At 35.3% G+C, this 23172-nt stretch overlaps 1 protein-coding gene across 2 annotated transcripts; it reads right to left on the bottom strand.

Annotated features, from left to right (window-relative positions):
- Positions 1 to 7028: 7028 nt before the first annotated feature.
- On the bottom strand, positions 7029 to 22338 carry LOC149531604 (uncharacterized). 2 transcript variants are annotated; one of them, XM_089809880.1, is made up of 11 exons: positions 21808 to 22338; positions 14333 to 14631; positions 12016 to 12744; positions 11800 to 11897; positions 11632 to 11691; positions 11187 to 11275; positions 10981 to 11046; positions 9319 to 9741; positions 9147 to 9221; positions 8285 to 8558; positions 7029 to 8014 (listed from the first exon to the last, which is right to left on the bottom strand). In XM_089809880.1, the coding sequence occupies exons 2-11, from the start codon at positions 14590 to 14592 to the stop codon at positions 7296 to 7298; spliced, it is 2793 nt and encodes a 930-aa protein (XP_089666006.1). In that variant the 5' UTR covers positions 14593 to 14631; positions 21808 to 22338; the 3' UTR covers positions 7029 to 7295. The 2 variants fall into 2 exon arrangements, with proteins under 2 accessions (XP_089666006.1, XP_089666007.1); XM_089809881.1 differs by lacking the exon at positions 21808 to 22338 and adding an exon at positions 15489 to 15623.
- Between the last annotated feature and the right edge of the window lie 834 nt (positions 22339 to 23172).

The raw sequence follows: 23172 nt of genomic DNA, 5'->3' as shown, positions 1-23172 counted from the left end.
ACCAAATCTCCAACTTGGAATTCCTTTATGTCTCCCCTTTTGATTTACCCTAACCTTATACTGCATTTTCATCTTGATGATATGCTCACACACTTCCTCATGCAAGTTATTGACATATTCAACAAAGTTATGTGCCTCAACACTAGTTATGGCTCCTTGCTCCATCTTCCTCAACTTTGGTGCAGTCCTTGGACTCCTCACATACACAATTTGGAATGGTGACCTACCAACACTCTTGTTCATAGAATTATTGTAAGAGAATTATGCCTATGGTATAATCAAATCCCATTCCTTGGGCTTATCCCCTACTAAACACCTCAATAGATTACCCAGACTTTTATTCACTACTTCAATTCACCCTTCAATTTAGGGGTGATGTGTAGAATTTAACTTTAACTTTGTCTTCAACTTCTTCCATAAGGTTCTCCAAAAGTACCCAACAAACTTTGTATCTCAAACTAAAACAATACTCTTTGGAAGACCATGTAACCTCACCACCTCTCTAAAAAATAAATTTGCAATGTAAACAACATCATAGGTCTTGTGGAAAAGAATTAAATGAGTCATCTTCAAAAACCTATCAACCACCACAAATATTGAATATTTTCCTCTTTGTGTCATTGACAAACCATGAACAAAATCCATACTTATGTCTTCCCAAGGATTTGATGAAACATGCAATGGCTGATAGAGTCCAGTATTTTGACTCACTTCTTTAGCTATCTGACACACTAGACAACTCTGCACATAAATTCTTCACATCCTATGAAAATTGAGGCAAAAAATAATGTTCACTGATAATGGAAATTGTCTTATCTCGATCAAAGTGTCCTTTCATTCCTCCACTATGTTTATGTTAGAATGTAAAATCCACCAATATAACTAAGGGGGTGAGGGGTTTGAATTAGTTATCCAACTATTATAACAATTATCAACTATATTAATACTTAATCATATGAGAAATAAGTGACCATAACAAAATACTCATAGACAATAACACCATATATGTTAACTAGGGAAACCCATGATTAGAGGGAAAACCTCGGCGGGGATGGTACCCACAAAATGATGTGCTAATATAATATTCCTTGTTAAAGGATGGACCCTGTTAAGATCCAATGAAATACATTCAGTACATATCAGTTTCTATCAGGATACTTCAAATCCTTGTTAGGAGATTCCAACACTATTAGGATTTGTAGAATGTAGATGAACCAACTATCTAAATAGCTTCAGGGGTAAGATCACTAAACTCACTATGCAACAGATCTTTGTATTATTCCTTGTGCCACAGAATAATAGAATAAATTGTACTTGTTCTTCCTCTTCCTCTATCTTGTCAACTAGACTTCTACTCTTGATCTTGATACTAGATCACCAACTTTGCATCCAATAATCTCTTGGATCACTTACTCACATTTACCAAATACTCTTCTCTTTCTCGCTCTATCATGATCACAATGCATACTTACAATCAAGGAAAATGCCTTCCTTTATACCGTGTCCTCAAAAGAACTCCTTCAGTCAGCCTTGAGGCTTTCCTAATTAATTATAATTGGACCACATCAAGATACTTAATTATATTACAATTACACAACATTGTTAGCTCACAGTCTTTTCAATTTTTCACACATGCGACTCTAGACCTTGTGCACTCACTAACATCATCATCAGAATGTCTTCTATCACAATTTAACTTCACATATCATGATTCTATCTCAATAAAGATACATAATCAATCACTAGAAACTACTTCTTAGATACTTTGCATGTATATTGCTCTTTGTATATCAAGTATATCTTCTGCATATCTTCTCCTTACTTGATGTGAACTTAACCTCGTCATCAGGACATAGTTTAGAATATGTCCTTAATAACGCTTGATCTAGCCATCAAACCTCTACCTGTATGACCTCATTCTCTATCTTCTACTCTGTCAGTCTTCACACAATTAATGCTATGTTGACATCAATGACAAACACAATCATGACTGCAACATGTCAATCATGTTAACAATCTGAACATGCTCTGGCAATGCTTGGGATACTCCCCCAAAGGGATAATATCAACATTCATGATAACAACTCACCCTTTGGCATTGATGGCAACATAGATGAAAAAAATCTAAGTTCTAAGAATACCAACAACATTATGTTGCTATTGTTGTTGTTCTCATCTTTTCAAATCATCTTCATCAATCAAATCTGAGCCTCACTAGAACACTACTCTATTTAATATATCTTTCTTTGGGATCGACATCAATTTTTCATATTAAACAACTCTCAGCTTCTCCCCCATTCAATGTATCTTCCCATTGAAATCTTATATATAGGAGATATCAATATCTCCCCCATTCATACATAGAGATGTTTTTCACACATATTCTCCCCCATTGACATCACTGATAAAGGCTTCATTAGGTCAATCATTTGCTCCAATTCTTCAATCAGCTCAAGTGTCCAAAGAAATTGTTTTAGAGCAATTACCAAGAGTCATAGATGACTCTACTCATCTCGAATACTCCCCATACAAAAAGCATCAACATTCACTCTAGTCAAATGATAGTGTTATGTACCACTAGACTAATGCAACCTCTACATCATCTACTTAAGAGTAAGCAGGGGCATAACCCCAAACATAGCTTGCAAGTACTCAAATGTATCTTTAGGAAGAGGCTTCATAAAGATATCTACAATCTAATGCTTTGTACTGACATACTCCAATCTAATTTCTATTTATGCAACTTTCTCTCTCAAAACATGATACTTAATAGATATATCTTTAGTCTTAAAATGCAATACATGATTCTTGGACATACTTGTTGTACTTGTGTTATCACAATGTATGATAACAGATTTTGAAAACTCTATCCCAATATCTTTTAGCATCTTCTTCAACCACATAATTTGATTACAATTGTTTGCTACTACCACATACTATGCTTCAACTATACTCTATGAGATGCAATCGTATTTTTTGCATAGCCAAGAAACCAATCTTCCTCAAAGAATAAATGCTCCACCATTAGTGATCTTTCAGTCATCCATACTGCTTGCCCAATCCACATCAATATAAGCACATAAAGTGAAATCACTTGATCTATTATACCATAATCCATAATCGGGTGTAACCTTCAAATATCTAAATATCTTGTTTAATGCTACATAATGAGATTCCTTAGGATCAACTTGAAATCGTACTACTATCCCAACTGCATTTGTTATATCTTGTTTGTTGTGAGTCAAATATTGCAAACCTCCAATCATTGATCTATACTTCTTCTTCTCAATGATATGTGTCTCATCTTTGCTAGATAACTTGTGACTAGTTACAATAGGTGTACCAATAGTTTTACAACTCTCCAAGCCAAATCTTTTGAACAAGTCTTTCAAATGCTTAGCTTGTGATATGAAAATACCATCATTGTTTTGTACAATCCGTAAACCCAAGAAAAACTTCATCTCACCAATCATACTCATCTCAAATTCATTCTTCATTTCTTCAACAAATTTATGACATGCTTCATCATTACCTCCAAAGATTATGTCATCAAAAAATATCACAATGATCAACAAATAATTTTTAATTTCTTTCAAATATAGATTACTATCTGCCATGCCTTTCACAAATTCAAGTTTTGTCAAATACTTATCCAATCTTGCATACCAAGTTCTAGGTGCTTGCTTTAGTTTATACATTGCTTTCTTCAATCTACATACCATATCATTTTCTTCTGTCAAAAGAAATCCTTCAGGCTACTCAATGTAGACATCTTCTTCAAGTTCTCCATTCAAAAAGGCTAACTTGATATTCATCTGATACACTTTAAAAAAAATATTTGTTGCATAATCCAAGAACATTCTTACTGCTTCCATTCTGACTATAGGGGAAAATGTTTATTTATAATCTATGTCTTTGTGCTATGAATATCCTTTACATATCAATCTAGCTTTGTTCTTCACAACTTCACCTAATTCATTCATCTTGTTTCCGAATACACATTTAGTTCCTATAACATTCTTGTCTTTAGGCCTGGGAAGCAATTCTCATGTCCTGTTCTTCACAATTAGATCAAGTTCTTCCTTCATTGCTTAAATCCAATGATCATCCTTGCATGCCCCATTTGCGCTCTTACATTCAACTTGAGAAAACTTCAATAGTCTCTCTAACAAATCTAGGATTATCTTCTTCCTCATCAGAATTATAATCTATCATCATTTCTTTAACTCCAAACTTTTCATCCACTTTTAGATTTGCACACACAACAATTATCTTAGTTTGTATGATTAAAACATCTATCATCTTTTCTTTCAATGAATAACCAACAAACATACCTTCATTGCTTCTTGGATCAAACTTACCAATATCATCATCTCTTTTTATGTAACACTTCCAAAAATTCTATTCACTGAAGGTGTATGACCAAACCACAATTCATAAGGAGTCTTGTTTGTACCTTTTCTGATATGTACTCTATTCATGGTGTATATTGTTGTATTAACTGTGTCCCTTCAAATTTTTTTGGATACATCATTGGACTTGTTGCCTTTGATACAAATCCGTTCCTCCTTTTTGCTATCCCATTTTGCTCATGGGTCTTAGGTGACGATAATTGTCTCTTAATTCCATTTTATTCATAAAACATGTTAAACTCTCTAGAAGTAAACTCTTCACCTCTATCTAATATTAAACATTTAATCCTTACTCCAAATTCATTCTCAACTCTATTCTCAAATATCTTGAACTTCTCAAATGCTTCAGATTTTTTCTTTAAGAAATGCTACCCACATCATTCTAGTGAAATCATCAACAAAAATCATAAAGTACGTTTCTCCATAGAAACCTCTTGTTCTGGTAGGGTCACTCAAGTCTATATGAACAATCTCCAACTTCTTTGTAGCAATGAACTTCTTGTTGGGAAAGGAAACCTTCTTCTTCTTAGCCATTATACATCGTTGCACACAACAATAGCAAGCTTCATAATTATAGGAAAATCTTTGACTACAAATGTACTACTAGCCTTCACAATGTTATCAAAGTTTATATGATAGAACCTTCTATGCCATAACTAACTATTATCCACTTTTGCAACCAAACAAGTCATCTTAGTAGGATTCAATTGAAACACATTACCTCTGGATGTTGTACTGGTTCAAATTAGCTTACCATCCTTATCTTTGATAATGCAGTCTTCTTTGTGAATTTCAATTGATAACCTTTGTCAACCAACTGTCCAATGCTCAACAAGTTATGTCAAACCAACAACAAAATAAACATCATCAATGTTAGTTTTTCCATCAAGAGTAATAGATCATATCCTTGTGATATGACAAGGCACATTGTTACCAACTCTAATAGTACCTCCATCATGATTTCAAAATTTAAAAAATTTGTTCATATCACCAGTCATATGATGTGAACATCCACTATCTATAATCCAATCATATTTATTTTCAACTTTATAAACTAGGGCTTTTTCTTCTCTAATTTCAATTTCATAACTTTCTTCTTATATAGCCCCAAATCCTAGCTCATCATCACTTTCACTCTGAACTCTTTCCTCAGATTCATCATCTTGAATTGCATACAAGCAATCTCTAGGTCTTCTAGGCTTGAAATTTCTCTTATACGTTTTTCTCTCTTTTAGGACACTTAGAAGCATAATGACTAGATTCATTACAAGTCCAACATTTAAAGAACTTCTTACCATGTGGTTCTCTTCTCACAAGCAAGACTATACTTTTTTCAATCTTTCTATCTTCTTCAGATCTGGATCTGCCACTACTAGAATAGTCTCCATGGGTGCTTGCACTTCTGGATAAACAAGGACAAATACTTAATGCATTAAAAGTTGTTTCCAACTCTTGTCAATTCTCCAAACTGCCTCCAACTAGATTTTGTTGCTTCCAATATTCCAAGCAAAGTCTCCTTGGTGAACTTTTTAATGTAGGGCATCAAGATTTCAATCATCTGCGCTACTCGTTTGAATGGTGATGTCAAAGTTTTCAAAATCTTCCACACAATCTCATCTTCCACTTTAGATCCTTCACAAGACTTAATTCTTGCAACAATCTAAGATATTCTACCAGTATAGATTCTAACAAATTCATCTTCCATCATTTTAGCCTCTTGAAACAAACATATCCAATTTTGTAATCTCATTCTTTTAGCATGCTTATCTCCTTCAAATGTAGATTCTAAAGATTTCCAAATTTTATGAGATGTCTCTAGTGATTAAATCTGATTGTATTCATTTTCAGGAATAGCTGACGGTAGTGCTTCTCTGGCTCGCATGTTACACAAACAAATCTCTTTCTGGTTCACTTCATTAATCAAGCTTGCCTTCTTCCACAATTGCTTTGTCACTCTTTGTGAAAAGCCAATATCCTAGACCCATACATAGCAAATGAGTCTTCATCTTTTCCTTCCAGCTGTCATAGTTAACTCCATCAAACTTAGGACTTTTTTTTCTGAAGTGACTCGTCATTGATCTCCCAAAGCTATTAAGCTTTATCTTCAAGGACCTAAGGCTGTGATACCAATTGTTAGAAAGTAAAGTCCACCAATATAACTAAGAAAGGGGGGGGGAGGGAGAGGTGAATCAATTATCCAACTATTATAACAATTATCAACCTTATTAATCCTCAACCTTATTGATTTGTTCTAAAGATTGAGGCCAGTACCAAAACTAACATCTGTAGCAACTACAAAATGATGATTTCCCTTGAAGTTCTCACAAAATTCAGTCTTAAATAGAACAAGTCAGATAGAGAAGATGCAGCACATGACTTCTGAAACCAAAGCTAGGGATGTACAACAGAAAATGTAAGATTTGCAAGTCTAAAGAACTGAGTTCAAATGCATGCAGATTGTTCAGCTTGTAAGAGATGGCTAGATCAAAAAGCACGATAAAAAAATTGTTTATGACATGGAATGAATGTCCTATACACTTTGCCTCCCATTCTTGTTTAAAAGCAAAGTCCACGATGGAAAGCTTGTCATTACCTTAGGTATTATGAAGAGTTCACTTGTACAGATCAAACTAAAGCTAATGCATTAACAATTTGCTACTTTGTTACAATGCGACCAATTCCTGTGATGACAAAAACCAATTTCGCTCCTAGTTGCAAAGCTAACTTGTACAAGAGATCTTTAAAAGAATTTAACTACTTGAATATGATACAAGCATCCGAAACAAAGATAACTTGCATCAGTGGTCAACTTCTGAGAACCACTTTAAAAAGTTTCAAGTTTTCAAGAATACACAACAGTAGCTCCACAGCTTCATTTTGTTCTCAAAACATGTTCAGGCCATCTACATCATCATTTGGTACAGCAAGACCCATGTAATCAGTGTCAGCATTTGGCAAGCTAATATCCTCATAGTTCAACCAATTTGCAATGTCTTCTGCACTAGGAAGTTGCAAATGTGACAAATCTATGGGGATATTATCACCGGATGTATCATCATCAGCAATGGAATTCTGTAACACAGGCATTTCAACATTCACTTTCACCACTTTATCACTAATTTTTTCCCAATAACTTGATGCCAATGATGGTGTTTGTTCTTTAGATGGCCTGCCAAGAAGGTCATTTTCTGCAGCAGACAACCAAGCAGTTTTGTGCCTTGGTTTGAGCTTGTTTCTCATCTCACCCTTTGCATTGGCCAGATCTGGTTGACAATTCCTAGTACAGCCAGATCTGATTATGATCTCTTTGGCCTGCACCTTGCCCTCTCTGTCTCTTTTACTGCGTTTTCTTTTAGCCCCCCTAGGTAGAGTAGTCCCAACAGCTGCTGTACCCCTTAGAGTGCCACTTTTGTTAACTTCTTCAAGTAGACGTTCTATATTTTTCCCAGGTGTTGACCATGTCTCACCTTTCAGAACAGTTCGCATTGAGAAAGAAGCTGTACCTTGCCTTGTGTTACATAATTCCCAATCTCCATTCTCCAGCTTCTGCATATGTTGTACAACAATATGAGAAGATTTTCCTGGAGGGACTATAGGATCAGCTGCAAACACAACAAGGAATGAATGAATTTAATTGCTATACAAATTGACTAATTTCAGACTCAACCCGCTACCTGTGGCAATTCAAATAATACAGTTCCTGAGGCCAGGTTAACAAGACTCTGAAAGCTTTTAGTGTAAAGTAACTTTAAATCAATTATCTATTAACAAAGGACTTTATGCCATTAGTACTAAGATAACAAGCACTAAAAGAGAATATCCCCCACAAAACAGAAAGAAGTGAATAAACTCAGCACATGTATGTACAAAACCTGATGTTTTGATATCTGAGAGAGCATGTGCACTATCAGAAAGTGAATTTGCAGTGTCACCCTTGATAGCATCACCAAGTAACTTTGTATCCTTTTCCTTCAAGGATATTGAGAACATTCCTTCTTTTAAAGATGCATCTGAAAGGCACCTCCTGCCAGTTTCTTCAAACATTCTACACTCAGCTAGTGTCCCTTCAACAAAACTCTGAGTAGCTTGCTTTTTTACTTTGTTTTGTGCAATTTTACAACCACGTGAGTTGGTGCCTTGCAATCCCTGTAAAAGAAATAATTCCCTCAGATAAAAATAAAGAATGATATTCATTTCTATATGATACCTTTCTCTAAATATTTTATGTGCTACTAAAGGTTGAACTCTAAAGCAGTTTTATAGTTTCTCGCAGTGGAATTTCTTAGGAGGTGAGAGAATCTTGTGGTTTCTGTCCAGATTAATTTGGGCAAACCCAAACAACATTTCACAAGTTCTGCAGAATCCACAATGAATCTAATGAATTTTCATGATTTGAAAATAAATAGATTATAAATGTTTCTGTGTTCACTTGATACAAATCCTGACATTTTCCTGCTGACACTGCAAGAAACAAGTTTAATGCTACCTGAGAGCCATGCAGATTGGGGTGATCTTCACATGGAAAATAAAAAAATACCCTGGAGAACGAAATCATTCACATTAAAAATTGAAAGCTGAAAGTGTCCTTTCTCAAGAGGATTCTAGGATTTCTAGTGGATACTTAACTATATGCACTTTTCCATCAGCATTTATAATTTGATGAAACATTACAACTTTTAGGAAAGCAAGAAATGAGAAAATTGATTTACTGGAAGCAATTTTGATTAAAATCACCTGTTGCTCGAGCTCATCCTTAAGCTTACAAGTCTCTGTTTTCATTTCCTCATCTCCCCTATTTTCTAGATCTGGCTGAAACGGGAAATGGAAGCACATTACAAGAAAATTGTGAAGGAAACAAAAAATCTTCAAGACACAATGATAGAGAAAAATTAGCTAGAAAATATACCATCAATTCTTGAAATAGTCCAATAGTTTGGAGTTCCAGTAATATTCGTTGATCTAGGTCCAACTCTTGTGATTGGATGCCATATGCATTTTCAGTATCAACTTCAATATGAGTACAATCACCACAAGGAGAATAGTCATTTGTGCAATGAAGACAGTCATCTTCTGGTCCAGCATCCAATTTTCTGTTTGTTTCGTCAGAGTTTTCCTCAACAATTAAAGCTGAAAGCAGTCTTTGATAAAGTGGAACCATCCTGTCATAAAGACAACTAGGTTTTCCAGGTGTCTTGATGTCCTCTTTAGCATTCAAACTGCTAGAAGGCTTCAAGGACTCATTATCCACAGACACATCCATATATCTTTTTTGATTACTCAAAACAATTGGACTTCCTTTTGCTGGCAGCATACTACAGATAATATCAGCCTGGCAAAAGGGGAATTATTTATTTAAAGACAGCAAATATGAAATTTACATAAAAAATATCCTCACAATAAATCAATGCTAAAATATCAAAGGCAATTCCAAACTGTCAAAATCTCTACATCTATTAAAAACGTTCAGCATGAACCCTGGATGCTTAGTAAACAATATATAGTATATTCTACAGAAAATGAGCCATTTTGTGTGATAAACTAATTTGCCAAGGAGTCCACCTTAACTATTAATTAAAATTTAAGTATATGAAACTACTGAACTTTGTAGGACATGGTTCGTGCCAGTGCCATTAATTAAGCATCATTTATTTGTCATTTCACAGCCATTCATATTTACACGAGTTAAGCTAGTTCCTAACTGGTTTGCCTCTCTGCCCAGGAGCAGCATGGGAGTCTACAAAAGCATTATGAATCAGAACACCTGCAAGAAGTTTGAGGGCATCCTCTAAGGATTGGGTTACAACCTTTCCGTGGAAGCCAGAAATCAACTAGCCACATCAGGTGAAGTGCTATATTGAGCATGGCAATGCATATCTCAGATTTCAGACCTTGTGTAGAAGAAAGGCATTGATACCAGAAGATAAGTATCACTCCCAGGCACTCCTAATCAGCATTCTGAGGCCAAACTACTCAAAGAGAAGCCTTGGGAATAAAGCTACAGGTGCCTGTAAGATCTGAATACAGTTCAAGAGTTCTTACAAGTTACATGCAATTGGTTTATATGCTGCTTTTGTAGCCTGAGATAAAGTCTGGAAAACTAATTGCCTGTTTATTGGACGTATGAAATATATCTCTGTCTAAATCCTCGATTGACTGAGTCCCTATTCTGGGCTGTAGAAAGTTATTCAAATTGTATTATGGGCAGACGTCCTGAGTAAGACAAGCATATGGTATTTGAATTGTATAATGGACGAACGGTCTAAATAATACTAGCATATGTTGTTTCTTGTTATCCAAACATTGTATAGTAGTTGAGCTGGTAAAGTATATAATCTGAATATATTTGGGGAAATCATTGCTAATGAGTAACTGGTTGATCTAAAAAGCTAAAGTCTGAATAAGCATGATTTCTTTTGTTTTCAAATTTAAGGAATATACTGTATATACTAGAAAACCTCTTTGCTTTATAAGCTGCTTTGTTTCATTTTGGAGACTAAAATGTCTGCTTTACTCTGAATCTCATGTATAATAAAACTGAGATATTCAATGAATGAAAGAAATGAATCACCTCTCCAGTTTGATTACCAGCAGTAGGACATATAAGAATTGCATCTTCATCCTCTACCTCTCTGACCTGCATATACCAACAAAAATGTCAACAACAAAAGATCAAACAAAGATCCAATTGAAGAAAATGATAAAATTACATAAGTTTCAAGAGTGGAATCCTTAAATATATTTATTGGCAGCGGTCATGAATGATAAAGCTGTTACCAGTTGCTTGAGAAATTCTTGGTTGTCTTGAGTAGCAGATGCAAAAAATGGTTCCATTTGCTTGCAAAAGGATCCTGAGCATGCAACATCTGACACAAATACTTCTACGTCAAGCTACCAGATAGTAAAAAGAATTATTCTATGCAACTGAGATCATTTTCAGGAACCTTGGTAAACATATAAGACTATTCACCTCAAAGAAAAACTTACAGATATTAGGTCAAACTTCCTCAAATGTTTCAATCAGGCTAACTTCATAGAAAAAAATTAGGAATCTAAACAGAAGCATCACGTGCAACTTTTATTTTTCCCTAAGAGAATGTGAATTTAGCAAAATGATGAATTATAGCAATCAGCTGTTTCAGCTTCAGGCCTGAGAATGTATTCATATTCAAAATTATTTCCAATTTTCTTATCCTTAATCCAGTAAGATTCAAATTCATACCACTTGCATTATTAGAAGCATTAACAGTTGCCAGGAGTTCTTCCCTATCATCCAAATCCCCTACAAAGATCACCAGCCAGCATTAACATAATATGACAGTAGAGAACAATGTTTCTCAATTTACATAGAAAGAAAACACTCAATTATCAAATAATAACTGCAGCATGCCTGTAAGTTTTGATAATCCATTCTTAATTGGACACCTTGGCTGGATAACTCCCTTTCGATTCAATGAAGAATTTCTGGTTGGAGATTGACTTGTCCTACTGAACAAACCAAGAAGCTGCTATCATTCATGCAAATATAATGGCCAATTCTTTAAAATTATTCTTAAGTATTTAATCATGCAAAAATTAAAATGTTTTAAATAATAAAATTACTAACCTTGCTACTTTATCAGTAACTAGCCTTGTGCTTCTTAGTTTCTTTCTAGGTGCAGGATTTTCAAGGTTTCCACTTATAGGACCATTCATTCTAAGAGAAGTGCTATCCTTCCCACTCCTTCCTGGTCTCTGGACACCATCTCCACTCTCTGGTTCAATGACATTTTTTTCCTTAACTAAAGGCAAAAGAAATAATCCAACCTTTTGACAAACAGGTGCATTTTTCTCAATTGCATCTCCTTGTTTCTTCCTCTTGTTCTTGCACTTGTCACCAGATCCTGATTCCTCGCTCTCAGAAAAAGCAGCTAAAGAAAAGATATTTCCAGTCTTTAATCTGCTGTGCTGGAAAGCATTATTTTTGGAAGAGCATCTTAGATTACTTTGGTCACTGCTTTCAGTTGAATTAGGTATTAAAGACCTCTCCAAAAAATTTGTTAAATTGTCATGATTCAAAATTAGAGGCATCAAATTTGTTCTTTTTATACATTGACGTTTTCGTGGCTTTTGTTCAGACCAGTGGATAGCAGGGGTTGATGAGAATCCTGATGACAATGATTGCTTGCAACTATTTAAGCCACCAGTGCTCTGAACTCTATTTGGATTTGAAGTCCGTTCACGGTTATCAAATATTGGAGAGGTGTGTGGAACATTTGGAGATAATTTCACAAAAGAACAACCACCCTTTCCTTTTGCAGGGTTTGCTGCATGATTTTTGTTGCAGATATTGGACCTGAATACAATAACATACAGATATTGAATGTTAAGACATTAGCAAGACAAGCTCAAAATTGAGGAAGAATTCTGAGCATTGACAGGAGAGCTAGTGAAGTGTATAGCCTTATTTCCACACTTGACCAAGATCAGATAATGTACGATAACAGAATCTAGATTCTAGATCCATCTTCAAAATTGGCAGATTCAATAACTTATGAGCCTAAGATAATTAAAAAGTAAATGTCACCATTGATATTTTCATGATGATACAAAGTATTCTTCTTTTTGTTGAGTTATTAACAGAGACTGAAAAGTCCTAAATCTTTTGACCATTTCAATGAAATTTAGTGTTAAGCAAAACATTTGTATTTAACTTTCCACTAATCATTTGAAATGGAACCTCTTTTTGAACTTAGTTTAATACATATCATCTCTGAATCAATATATATGCATAACAGTTATACAATCTGAAGAATAGGAGTGGTAGAAACTCCTTCACAAAGCAAAGGTTCCTATGCTTTTGATAAAAGTCTTATAGAAACCAAAGAAATTGGATAATATCCAAATCTGATAATAGGATTCTAATCAATATTAAACCAATGGTTTTCACTCTGTGACAAAATTAGGTACAATACAGTAAATCTTTGCTGAGCACTCTGCTCCTTTTTCCCCTCTTATGTTTGAATAAATTTTTACCCCTCCTTTAGTTTATAAAACATCATCCATTGGTTTCCCTCTATCAATGACATGAACAAAAGTGTCAATAGTTAAAATTGAAAATGTTAACTAAACAATGTTATAATTTAAGCAACAACATTAGTCATGGGTTGATGTACAAGTGACCTTTTTTCACTTATAAAAATCTGATTTCCACTTCATCAAGATTTACCTTCAACATTTGAATTACCCAAAAGTATGGTCCAGGTGTATAATTTCCCTAATATCTCCATGTCATTTGACTAAATTTTTCAATCTTCTTCTATTTGCTAGTAATTGCATGTATATACTTTTTATCCCACAAGATAATTATCTGCATTATCAATGAATAAATATTTTCTGGAGTTCTTTTCTTTGCTGTTTGTTAGTTTACATAATACAATGCTTTTATAAAGCCTTTTAGATTTTGTATAAAAAGAATTGATAAACTCTGGTAATGCAACCAGAGGCAGCAAGCATTCATGATAAGGATGTACATTATCCTCAATGCATGACCCAATTTTTGCAATACAAAGAATTCAAAATAAACATAATCAGTTTCTTCTGTAATGGTCAGAAAAATATTAAGAGTGGTGACAACCAGTAGAGAGGATTAGCTGGGAGCCTCTGAACGTACTAGCTGAGAAAAACTAAATTACTAGAACAACATTTGTACTTCAGAGGCAGTTCAACTAATAGCCTTAAACTACTGCACAACATCATTAGATCCTAATGAAAATCTTCATTTATTATCTTTGCCGAAAATGCAATACTCAAAATCTCTGACCGCATCAATATTTGTGACACTACATTATGTTGACCCATCAACATTGAATGTAAACATTTTAGAACAACTAAACAACCATCCTGAATAATTGAGATTAAATAATGTTAATGAAAAGTCCTACCTGAAGCCATGGCTTTCACTTGACCTCAAGTGGGTCTCAGAGCTGGGCCTTTGCTGTTTACCCTGTTTATAATCTTTATCTCCATCCAGCATTCTATTTGCTTCTGACTTTACAGAAACATCTAACTTCATTCCAGAATATCTTCTGATCAATTTTGCCGTTTCCCAGCTTTCACTTCTAGCTGTCAAGGTCTTATCCTTGACTTTTGAATGAGTACTAACTTTTCTCGACCTCAATATATCTCTTTCCCTATCTATCATTATAGATGCTCTAGAAATATTGTTGGGATAGCCTGGCACCTGAGACCATTCATAAAGCATCAAGCAATAGATCAGATAATGCCTATTTTCTTTACTAGAGTTCTACTATCTATACTAGGCAGCACATGGACCTGTTCAAAATACAATTAAGAACAATCCTAAACTATAACAAGTTCCTTGAGAGAATGTGGTATTCAACTACAGAAAATTATAAACCCAAGATATTATCTAAACACTTATCTCTCTCTTTTTTATAACTAGCAAGCAAAAGTGCTTGTCAAAAATTCCTACAGCATGGATGAAGGTACAAAAGAGAAAATTTAAAAATTTGAAAACACCAATTCAATGTTTACTGAATTTTCTCAACCTTCTTACCATATTCTTGACCTTCTACAATCAACAGATAAAGGAAAACTAGCAAAAATTTTGAATGAGGAAAATGTTACAAAAATAGAAAATGTAATGAAACAGAGAAATGAAAGGATAAAATACTATATTTCTGGACAGGCATTTCTGATACAAACCCTAATATTCATCATGAGGATGCAAACTTGTTTATGTGGAACAGGTGCTGGTATTTCTATTTGAGACCTCTTCCTTGGCAACATTAGTTTATGATATCTATCTAGTTTGTCTATAGCTTCATCCAAAACATTTATCTTCTTCTGCACCACAGAAGTTTCACATTAACTATGATAAAAAAATGCTGCCCAATGGTTTAGACATCCAACCTTATAACATTCTGCATAGCATCTAGGACTGGAAAATTGCAATAAACACTTATACTGTTTGAAAACACTTGATTTACAAAACCCATGCAAACTACAAATTTTAAGAAAAACCCTTGCTACAATGAACCGTAATGAAATGTTTTGTCTTTGGATATATTACCCCACCTTGAGAGAACTTTGAGACAAATCCTTACTGACTTTAGCTCTTCTACTCCAAGAGAAGGAGGAGGTTCAGTCTGCACTGGACCCAATGATGGAACTTCTGCTGAGGTTCCTACTACAGCATTAGTCACCCTTTTCAGTTCTGGATGATGATAATATGTATGATTTCCCATTTGACAGTTAATCCAAAAGTAGAACTTGTGATAGAGGCAATTTTTCTCCATGTAATGACATATCCCTCAGGGAATGTTTTGATCCATCTGAGCTAGCAGAGAATATTTTAAACCTCAGATTCTTTGTCATCTTTCTCTGATATGTTCAAGATCTCAAATCCCAAAACTTAATCTATAACAGATAAATTCAGAGATCAAACACCAAGTAGCTGAAGTGTCTGACAAAAGCATGTAATTCAATCTTGTGTTCATTCAAGGAAACATCTGACTAAAGGTTTAATGTAATGTCCCCCTTTGTTATATACCTAAAATATTGCCCTAGGGCCTAAATGACAATAGCAACAACTAAATTTATCGGCAAAAGTATTTTCTTATTAAATTACATATTAGTAATTGCATCAAGTAAGTTAATTATTTGGCATTGAATATAGCAATGAAGATTCCCACCTATAGACACACATATTAGAGTTGCAACCCTAATAGAAACTTGAGGGAAGAAGCACCATAGAACGCTAGGAGACAATCCACCCCAATTAAACCCATGAACTTTGAACAAGTAATTGAACTCAATGTGACGCCTTGGCCAACAAGTAACAAACTCAATCAGTGCCCACAAGGAACTAACTTGATAGGCATCCACTTTATGAGTAGGAGTTCATATCCCCACATTCCTTGTGTTTCACTTTTCTGTTTCTAATAGATTTTCTTTCTTAAATCAATGCAAAATTATTTGTGATTAAAGTAATTCAAGCAAATCATCTAGTCTTATTAGATTCCACACATGGCATGCCAAATAGTTCAGAAAAATGTATGTAGGTTATGTCTCACTACTATATATACTTACTTATATACATACATAAATATATATGTGTATCTATCTGGATTCCTGATCCTATTCAATGATTTTCTCCAAATGAAAATCTTCCTTAAATATCTGTCAAGGGGGATGAATAGATACTCCCATTACCTGTTTTCACCAAACAGGGTGTCTCCTCCAAGATAATTGAACCCTGTTTAATATGCATGTAGGTTGTATCTCACTGATGTATATATTTACTTACACAAGCGGGCATACACACACATGTATGTATGTGGATTCCTGATCCTATTCAATGCTTTCCTCCAAATGAAATTCTTCCTTAAATATCTGTCAAGGGGGATGAATAGACACCCCCGTTACCTTTTCACAAAATGTGGTGTCTCCTCCAAGATAATTGCACCCTCTTTCCTCCCCTGCCTCTTCATCTCATGTGGCTGTTGGAAACCACCCTGTTTAGTGAATTGTTAAGTTTTACAAGTGCTCCTATTATGGAATAAACTCTAAATGTAGTGATCAGCTTAGAGAATAGAGAAAAGGTGAAGTTTTATGAATAAGGCCATTTTCTTCTCATAGATGCATAACTAGCAGCCAGAAGTATAAACTTTAATTATTTTATTCTCTTTTAGGGACAGTGCATGTATCATGCTGGTAGCATGTCATATTTTTCCCCTCTAATTGGTCCTAAACATTGTTTTAACCCAGGTTGGCTTTCATTCCTTTATTTGCTCAGGCTTTTAGTGCCGCAATCTATATTCACAAATCTCTAGCCTTAGATGAAACGTGGCACTTAATTAAATCTTGTCCAAATCATAATAATCAATCTGATAGATACTGATTCTTGGCACATTCGCTCGCATACTTGTCTATGCAGTGATCACATTAAATTAAATTGTGTTCCAAAGACAATACAAATGCACTTTTAAGATAAGAAGTTATATTAAGTTTATCAAAATGTACGAAAATTCTGGTTTGGTAGGTGCCCTGAATCCTAGTACACTAGAAGATTTGATTCAAAAGGCAACAAGATTAGAAATTACATCATATGAAGACTAACCCAACACCAAAAGTCTAGCCTCGCAACTTCCCTATAGAAAAATTGGTTTGAAAAGCATTTCTACCAAGAAATGACAACAAAGAACTACAAAAAGAAAAATTGTTTCCATTGTAAGGAAAATTTGGAGCACAAGCATGTTCGTAAACAAGAACACCTTACCAATATGCACATTTAATGGCAATAACCACTGATTATAGAGCTCCACAAGTAGTTGATGTCTTCTTCAAAGAAATTTTTAGGCTACAAGGCTCCTCAAAAATATTGTCAGTGATAAAGAGTCAATTCTTTACCTTGTTTGCATTTCCTAATGATGGATCATTGAGTATGATCCAAAACCTTGATGCTAACAAAATCCACACAATTGAATCCAGAAGTGCATCCTCAAAGGCTATGGACTATGAAAATCTAATGTCTGCAATCTGAACATTGATGCTAACAAAATCCACCCAGTTGAATCCAGAAGCACATTCTCTAACAACTCTTTTGCCTAGCAGCAACCAAACTCATACCAAGCAAAAGCTATCATACTCACAAACTAATGAACAACTTAGATGAAATGACTGATCAACTATTTAATTTCTTGTAATGTTCCCTTTTGAATTGCCCTAAATCTTGCCCCCTATGCTTGTAGAATATAAGACTATTGCGGGTTATACGTTCTCAGACTGCTACAGTAAAGTAGATGGACTTCACTTGATTCCGTTTTCCTCTTTTGATGCTGATTTCTTCTCTTTGGATGAGTGCTGACACTGGTTGGTTTGTGCCTTTCTTCAATCAAAGTTCCTCCTTAAATTATAAATACCCTTCTCTTGTTGCTGAAGGGTTTTGTCCTTTATGGTGGCTACCTTGTGACGCAGAGCTTGGTAGACCCACAGATCTCACTGATCAATGTCACTTGGTTCAAAACTCTTCTTGTTTTAAGCCTATATCCTTTCACTGGGCTTCTCTCAAACCCTCATACTCAACCACCAATTTCAATAATGTATTGCAACACCCTCTAGGGCCTTAACCAATGTTACATGGGGAATCGCACCCCCCTCCCAAACCTCAATGTACCCATCCCCGAGACGTCCTGCACCCGGTACTCACGTACCCAAGTACCCCCACCTCTGCCATTTTGCAACCATGCTGCTGTTAGTATGAGGACTTGGATTTCTATTTGACTTTTGTTTTTTGAATGCTACTATTGGGATGTAATTTTTTACTATGTTGAATGTTCAATGGTTCTAGTTCATGTTGCATTTTGGCTATGTTCAAGTATTTTAATTTGGTATGTTCTACTGAAACATCATTTCATAACAAGCATTTCAAGTTCTATATGTATACTATAAAATACTCCTCCCTGCCCTGTCCTTCCCCTGCCACCATCCCTTGGCCATCCCCTCACCATCCCGAAAATAAGGCCCATTTTCCCCTTGTCTCGAAAACTCGTTCCGAAGTCCTGCCATCCCAATGTACCCCAATACTGGGGTAACATTGGCCTTAACATGTCCCATTCAACAGATTTCAGTGATCCAGAAACTTGTTCTTTCTCAACTTGGCATTAACCCTCTTATTCAGCCCAAACTAAGCCTTTATGTCCTAGTAGCTCTACCCGGACTAGTTTTTCTCAGTTTTCTCAATTCCATCCCAAAACACTCAGCAATTATATTAGAGTTCCAGACACCCTTTTGGAAGTTGTATAACATACTTCAAGGATTCATATCACTCCTTTCGATATTAGGGGAGATCCAATGCTGTTTGCACCAATTTTAGGCCTAATTAGGCCAATTTTGCGAGTAAGTACCCCTGAAACTTGGCACAAAATCTAGTTATGACTCCAAACTAAGAATTCTGTAGGTATTTTGTACAGCCATCCTTGTTTGATGGATCAATCAGAAAACCATCCTTGTTTAAGCCCTATATCTAGGGCTTTCTCAAAATGGCATGTACCTTCACTTCCAAGACCAAACAAAGGATCCTACAGCATGTCCTTAATGTCCTTATACACATTCAAACGTAAAACACTATCCTTATGTGGGCAGATGTTCCAATCCAATACCTGCTCACACCCTTCACATACTCTTCTTAAGCCTTCCTTGAGTACTTTGGTGATCACCATCCAATACTGCTTCAAAGTTGTTAGCAGGAGCATATTGAAGATGTTGAAGATCCATTCCACAAGAAACGGATGATACAAAAATTGGAATGGCCTTATTCCATTGAAAAACTTACAAATTTATCAACAACTTGTGCGCTGTTAAAGACCAGTCCTACAGTCTGTTAAAAAAATTCATAAATGGATTCAAAATGCCATAGAAGGGACTAGGAAATGTTACCAAAAAATCTTCTAGAAGGTTCCAATGGAGCTTGTAAGAGAAACAATCAAAATGCGCTCAGAACTTGCCAAAAATCTGAGTTTTATTATTTCTTCATGAGTACAGTCCATACAACCAGATAAGAAATCCTCTCCAATCACTTCATCTGCCTTCCTTCGCATGTAATGTGACTTGTAAAGTCCAAACAAACTGGTTTGAACCAACTCTAACTTCCAAAACTTGTAAAAAACTTCAAACTAATGGTTTGGGCAACTAGCAGTTAGTTTTTTAATTAAAAATCTTGATTTTCCCTCCAAACACAATTTAATCCTTTCTAATGACTCCAAAGGCTTGTAAATGCCTTGATCCACCTAATCCTGGTTTAAAACATCTGAAACTCCTTTCTATGCCCATCCATCATCCTGATTTGTCAATTTGGACCATGTTGTCAACTAGCACCTATTGAGCAATTTGGTCCTAATTGTGTGTTATTCATGACTTTATATGTTCTTGAACAATAAGGTTACTTTTGACTCCTATTGACCTATACCAACCCCTGGGATCATTCTTATGCCCAATTACATCATCTTGGATCGTATGGTCCTTATTAGGACCATTAGGATTTTACATTTACATTCATTGGTTTCATTACATCATATGCCATAACTGGCTTCAAGACTTCAAGTGGTCCATTGGACTTATCCTTTCCCTAATCAAGACTTGATGGCTTCATGGCTTTGCTTGTTTGGTTGGGTGCTCCTGCACCACCTTCTCTTCAAGAGTGATGTTTCTTCCAAACTTTTGTGTGACCCATAACTAATCGTAATTGTTGTTGAGCATATTTGATCACTAGAATTAGGAATCTGTGTTAGATAGCTTACTAAGAGCGTTGTTTCCTTTATATCAATCATTGCTTTCTAATGTATTGTTGCTATTATTTATTGTAATCCACCAAGTGAATACTTTTGCTAATTGTCATCCTTATTATATCATTGTCTGGGCTGCCTAATCTTTGCTGGTTTAGTAGAGAAAATCGCAAAGCCTTAGAACTAAGACTATTTTCGAGGGCATTGATATCTTATTTATGGTAGGGGTTATTAGTCCACTCTTCATGGGATTGCTTGTGCTCGAGCAATTTAAAATTTTGACAATCAAGAAGATCTACTCTTTCTCAATTAGTGTCTTCTATAGCAAGGCCTTTCTGCACAACCATATACTTAGATGAATGATATAACAGCTTCATTGAACACATACTACTGTCTAATTTCCTGTACATATTAGTTTGTCAGTGTTTTCTTTACAATTCATTTCCAGACCTACATGTTGGAAGTTGGAGTCATTATGGCATACCTTGGTAGGATGTTATTCCAACAGTGAAAGATAGTCTTCATAGGGTTTAATATGTAGTAGTGCGAGTCATAATCACTATTTTTAATAAGTTGTCTTCAGTTAGGATTCTGCAACTAGAACTTTTTATACTAAGAGAAATCATTTTTTCATGAACTTTTGAATGTTGTTCCAACTGTGAAATTTTCTGAAAAAATACGAAATCTTTTTGGCCATCTTCTGTCTTTTCACATAAATCTTAATACTTGTATTGTTGTTCTTCTCTATATTTTTCCTGCTCTTTTAAATTTTACAACACTAACATTGACATCAGAACAAAGTTGGATGAGAAGTTCAAGATCATATATTAAATTTTAAAGCGCATTCATTCTTATTTTGAACGTCTGCAAAGATTTCAAAGCGTCATTTCTAATGATATTGTGAAACATGGCATATCTCCAATAAATTGCAGATCTATTTTAGAAAGAATGCAATTCACGTAATCGCCCCTCTCCAGAGATGCCAGTAGAATCTCGTTTGAGTTAGTCAGCCAACATCGCTCTATCGTTCCATGAGGGCAGTCCAGGGAATAACTACTCTGTACACCTTTGTTTTTGCCTTAAATTTACTAACTTGAACAATTTTACTGCACCTTTTCCTTCTTTGAATCTTAGAAAGTATTTTTTCCCCTTCCAACTTGGTTTGCCGCTAAAATGTTGAGATACAAAATTGCGAGGAGAGGCATGATGTCTTGTATGCAAGGTAGCAGCTGCTTCTGGAGGTCAAAGTCAAGTAATTTGGCTCGAGCCATAGCACCTGCCAAACGCTATCTGGCTACAACACTCAGGCAAGACTTGCGACGATCCCCGCGCCCTAACCAAGAAAAAAGATATCCATTTCTCTGCATTTTGCAGTCCTCGCCTGAAAGGGCAGTGTGCCCTACTGCTAATTGTGAAAATCATGCCCATATTTTTCCAAATCGCGCCCATTTTCCTGTTGTTTCCTACCCGCCTTCTCCCTTGGTAATCGAATAGTGTCGAGCGATTCTCGTGAATTTCTCTGAAAACAATGCTAAATCCCTTGAGGCGTCGGTTTCTTAATGCTAAGTCATCTACTACAACTGCCCATTTTGAGTCGTCACCTCCCATCGCTCCTGCCGTTAAGTGGCTCGTGTTCATTCAACAAGGATTGTGATGTGAATATCAGGATTTAACTGTGTGATTTTTGAGTCAAACTCGATGACCCATGTTTCATGAGTAGTGATTCAACATGAATCCATCTCTCATGAGAATAAATGGAACACTTAGCACTCATTGGATCTAGGTGATGCTCATAGGGGTGAAGCACCGGGACTTCCCGGGAGGTCACCCATCCCAGTACTACTCCAGCCTGAGCGCGCTTAACTACGGAGTTTCCTCCACAGTTAAACCCAAAGCTTGCAACCCCATTTGCAGGTAGATTTTGGGTCTCAAACCATTAGAAGCTGCATCCGCTTAGATTTTTTAAGGAAAATTGTAAGAGTCCATGAATTTTATTTCACTATAGAAGTTTCAGCTCCTTAGTTGAAAGAAATATTGCTAAAATTTATTTTTTTGACAGATATTGCTAAAATTTATTAGCCGATAGGCTATTATAGGTGAGACTTTCATCTAAACATGTCTTGTCGCTTAAAACAACTATTTGTTTTTGTTAATGGAAATCCTCAACAAGGATTTGCAGGTAGATTTTGGGTCTCAAACCATTAGAAGCTGCATCCGCTTAGATTTTTTAAGGAAAATTGTAAGAGTCCATGAATTTTATTTCACTATAGAAGTTTCAGCTCCTTAGTTGAAAGAAATATTGCTAAAATTTATTTTTTTGACAGATATTGCTAAAATTTATTAGCCGATAGGCTATTATAGGTGAGACTTTCATCTAAACATGTCTTGTCACTTAAAACAACTAGTTGTTTTTGTTAATGGTTTGCATTGATTGCGTATATTTTAAATACTACGATATCTTTTATTAGATCACAATC

Source organism: Cupressus sempervirens, chromosome 11, assembly GCF_028749045.1.
Source record: "Cupressus sempervirens isolate cs-2001-9-10 chromosome 11, ASM2874904v1, whole genome shotgun sequence".
Taxonomy (NCBI): Eukaryota; Viridiplantae; Streptophyta; class Pinopsida; order Cupressales; family Cupressaceae; genus Cupressus; species Cupressus sempervirens.
This window is presented reverse-complemented; position numbering and strand designations above follow the sequence as displayed.

Coding starts and splice junctions, on each gene's coding strand:
- LOC149531604 (XM_089809880.1), bottom strand. CDS start 14,592: ATGATAGATAGGGAAAGAGATATATTGAGGTCGAGAAAAGTTAGTACT. Junction 11,047..11,186: donor AAGAATTTCTCAAGCAACTG/GTAACAGCTTTA, acceptor TGGTATATGCAG/GTCAGAGAGGTAGAGGATGA. Junction 8,015..8,284: donor CTCAGATATCAAAACATCAG/GTTTTGTACATA, acceptor TTGTGTTTGCAG/CTGATCCTATAGTCCCTCCA.